Source organism: Austrofundulus limnaeus, unplaced genomic scaffold (assembly GCF_001266775.1).
Source record: "Austrofundulus limnaeus strain Quisiro unplaced genomic scaffold, Austrofundulus_limnaeus-1.0 Scaffold297, whole genome shotgun sequence".
Classification (NCBI taxonomy): domain Eukaryota; kingdom Metazoa; phylum Chordata; class Actinopteri; order Cyprinodontiformes; family Rivulidae; genus Austrofundulus; species Austrofundulus limnaeus.
In genome coordinates, this window is record NW_013952699.1 from 54523 (window position 1) to 58328 (window position 3806).

The 3806-nt window shown below is 41.0% G+C and overlaps 1 protein-coding gene across 11 annotated transcripts in view; it reads right to left on the reverse strand.

Annotated features, from left to right (window-relative positions):
- Positions 1-3806, reverse strand: part of myo18ab (myosin XVIIIA b) — a 145687-nt gene that overhangs the window by 38727 nt on the left and 103154 nt on the right. For all 11 annotated transcript variants that reach the window (XM_014021564.1, XM_014021567.1, XM_014021565.1 and 8 more), the window contains 4 exons: positions 3274-3381; positions 3092-3184; positions 1667-1777; positions 514-618 (listed from right to left, as the gene is read on the reverse strand). In XM_014021564.1, coding sequence (XP_013877018.1) covers positions 514-618; positions 1667-1777; positions 3092-3184; positions 3274-3381 — 417 coding nt within the window. The remainder of the gene's footprint in view (positions 1-513; positions 619-1666; positions 1778-3091; positions 3185-3273; positions 3382-3806) is intronic.

Consider the following 3806-nt stretch of genomic DNA (forward strand, 5'->3'; position numbering starts at 1 on the left):
GTGTGATACAGATGGAGTGAGTGAAGTGTGATACAGATGGAGTGAGTGAAGTGTGATACAGATGGAGTGAGTGAAGTGTGATACAGATGGAGTGAGTGAAGTGTGATAGAGATGGAGTGAGTAAAGTGTGATACAGATGGTGTGTGAAGTGTGATACAGATGGTGTGTGAAGTGTGATACAGATGGAGTGAGTAAAGTGTGATACAGATGGTGTTTGAAGTGCGATACAGATGGAGTGTGTGAAGTGTGATACAGATGGTGTGTGAAGTGTGATACAGATGGAGTGAGTAAAGTGTGATGCAGATGGTGTGTGGAGTGTGATACAGATGGAGTGATTAAAGTGTGATACATGTAGTGTGTGAAGTGTGATACAGATGGTGTGTGAAGTGTGATACAGATGGAGTGAGTGAAGTGTGATAGAGATGGAGTGAGTAAAGTGTGATACAGATGGTGTGTGAAGTGTGATACAGATGAGTGAGTGAAGTGTGATAAACATGGAGTGTGACTCTTCACCTGACTCTGTGCTGACAGGAGCTTTGATTCCAGCTCTCTCTTCTCCTTCAGCACCTTCTGCTTCTCATCATACTCTTCTTCAAGCTGCACCTCTATCTGCTTCAGCTGCACACAAACACACAGAAACCAGTCATTACCATTTCTGTCTGTTAGCAAAATAACTCAGAAACCAATGGATGGTCAGTACGGATGAACACCTACAACCTCAGCCAGTTTTCCAGAGACTGAGCTGGAACCTGGTGTGGCAGACACACTCACCAAGCTCTGATCTAGTCAGATATCACATTGTGCAAAATGTTAGCTTCAAAGTTTGACTAAAACAGCCTATTTAAAGAAAATAAAGTGCTAACTTGGTGTGGTTGTGTTCACCAAACTGAACATATTGAACATATTAAATGTAAAGATTACAAAACCATCTAAGTTGCTTCATGATCCTCTGACCGCAAATGACATTATTAAAACTCAGGGTAATGTGACTGTAGTCAACCTCCCAGGTTGACCAGACAGATAGACCAGATGGTAGAAAAGAACTGAGAAACCAAAGCTGCATATCAGAAAAACACATAATGTGTTATTGTTTAATGATGTCAGTGGTGATAAAACCAAATCTTCTTACTGTCCTACATGGCTCTATCACCTGAACCAGGTGTGAGCATCAAAACCTGTTGAGTCTGTTGGACTGACTCCAGATATTAGCAGTAGAACATAAATTAATGGTATCTAAAACCCATTGGTCTATGACTTATTGTAGTCCTTTGCCATATTACTGAGCTCACTGAAGATTGTATAAACTGTGCAGCCCTAAAGCAAACCACAAACCATTCAAGAGGAACTCCGAGGTCAAGCTGTGTCACTTTATGATTGAACCTTCTTTTTAATTGTAATGAGCTTGAACAGCAGGGAAGTAAAATTTGATTTATATGGCACCTGTCAAGACAAAACTCACAAGGTGCTTCATACCAATAATAAAGTAGATTAGGTTAACTAATATCAAAAACAATAAAAGCCAATGAAAAATTAGAAAAAATGCCTCAGCACTGGTTGTCTAATCACTTTGGGCATTTGGTTTGTGTAGATAACAGCAATATTTAAACTTTTTTGACCAAATAATAGAATCTGAATGGAACCTAATGGGTCAAGTGATCCAGCTGACCTTCTTACTGTACAACTGTCTTATCTCCTCCACTTCATCGTCTTTGCTCTCGATCTCCTTTGAATGGCTCTGACGCAGACGCTCCATCTCCATCTCCAGACGCAGCTTGGCCTGAAACATTCAACCAGCATTTTACACATTCTGCTCAMTGGTGGTGGGCACCAGTCCGCTAAAGCACAAATCCGCTAATTGCGGATCTAAATATTTCGTTTGTGTTTAGCAGCCTTACTAATTTTTATAATTCATAAGCGGATTTGCGCTTTCTAAAATTAAAATGCAGTACCACTAATAAATAATTATCTTCATCATAATCTTGAACAGCAGAAGGTATGGCTGTTAATGAATCACAACACACGTGATCTGTCAACAGCACCCCTCCCRGATAAACACACTTATTGGAAACGTATACATCATTGCTGACTGTTGCTCTCGGTCACGGTTCTCATTTCCCACAATGCTTTGTGTCTGCTTGCGTAGCAGGAAGGCAATGGTTAGAAGTCCCTGTCCCAGCAAAAACAGTAAATGTTTGTAATCCATACTAAAATTTTGTAAGTATTGATTTATTTTACTTTACAATCAGAGCTCCTTTAAAAAATAAATAAATAAAGTTTAAATGCTGGAGCTCAATACTTGACATAATTGGTCGAAGCAATCGGCCAACGGGGTTAGACATCTAGTGGTCAACTGGAGCAACTGCATGGAAAAGTTTCGTTTCCCGTCACAAATCAAATCCGTCATGTACCCAGAATGCATCACTTCAGTTTTCCAATTAACAGCTTTAAAATTACTTTATTGATGCTTCTTTAATGAAAAATCTACAACAAACAAAAGAAAAAGACAAAGAAGCAGCCGAACTAGCAATCCTCAACAACTTTTTAAAGACGCAGCCGAACTAGCAATCCTCAACAACTTTTTAATTTTTACACCAGGAGCTAAAGGTCTGTTTCAGAAAATCACATCCCCAGCAATCGGCACTTGTAGGATTAAGCTGTAAAAGGGTTCATACACTGCTAGTTGGCAGTGTTGTACATATGTTGTACATGAATTGTTGCCAGCTAGTAAGTGTCAAATTGAACTTGCGCTTTAACATTAGCTTCTGCTAGTTTTTCTATGGCATAAGCGTTTTTGAAGTTGCAGACCTAAATATTTTCTTAAGCGCTTTAGAAATTGCGGAGCTAATTTTTGGGTTAGTGCTGCCCACCACTGCTGCTCACCATGAAACCACGGTTTCAACACAAACTGACAAACATTTGTTAGTAGATGAGCAAAATTCACAAGACAATACAAGTTGTTATATACTCTGATACTACAGAGCATAGTCCAATCTTTCTGTTTATCTTTACTCTTAAAAAAATGAGGGCCTCTCATCCTCCATCACCTGTGATAAAACAAAAAGAGCAGCTTCATGAGGACCTGTGTTCATACCTGCTCCAACATCTGGATGGTGCCAGCCTGCTCATCCAGCTCCTCCTCCTGGTCCTTGACCTTGGCTTCCATGTCACGAAGCTGCTTCTTCATCTGAACCCACACACGAGAAGACAAGAAGAAGAAGAGGTCAGTCATCAGACGGACAGGAAACAGGTTTACTGACAGACTCAACGACAGACCTTAGCCAGCGATGCCTCGTCCTTGGACTCCTGGGAGTTGAGATCCTGCAGTTCTGCTTCAAACTGGTCCAACTTCAGGTTAACTGCACACAGTTCAGTGTCTTTGTCCTGCAACACACATGGTTCCAGTCAAAACATGGTGGGGAACTGAAAGGTTACGTCACATATTTCTGTAAATATCTTTGGTAAACACAACTGACCCTAACTCACTTATTTGTCTGTCCTTCAACAGGATCGGAAACACACCTGTACACTGAAGGACGTCACTTTTGTTCCATTATTGGCAAAGCTGGACACGTCACCTGGTGCTGACCAGGGGTCTCATTTATAAAGGATTGCATGGAAACCATACTAAAAGTGAACGTACGGCCAAAAGGCGGAAATGGCGTACGCCAAAAAAATTCAGACATAAAATCGTGCGTACGCATGTTTCTGCGCATCTTTCATTTATAAATCACAGCCGCACGTCAGAGTTTGTGCACGAAGTCCCGCCTCAGGTTCTGCCCTCTACACGCCCACATTCAACCATAAAC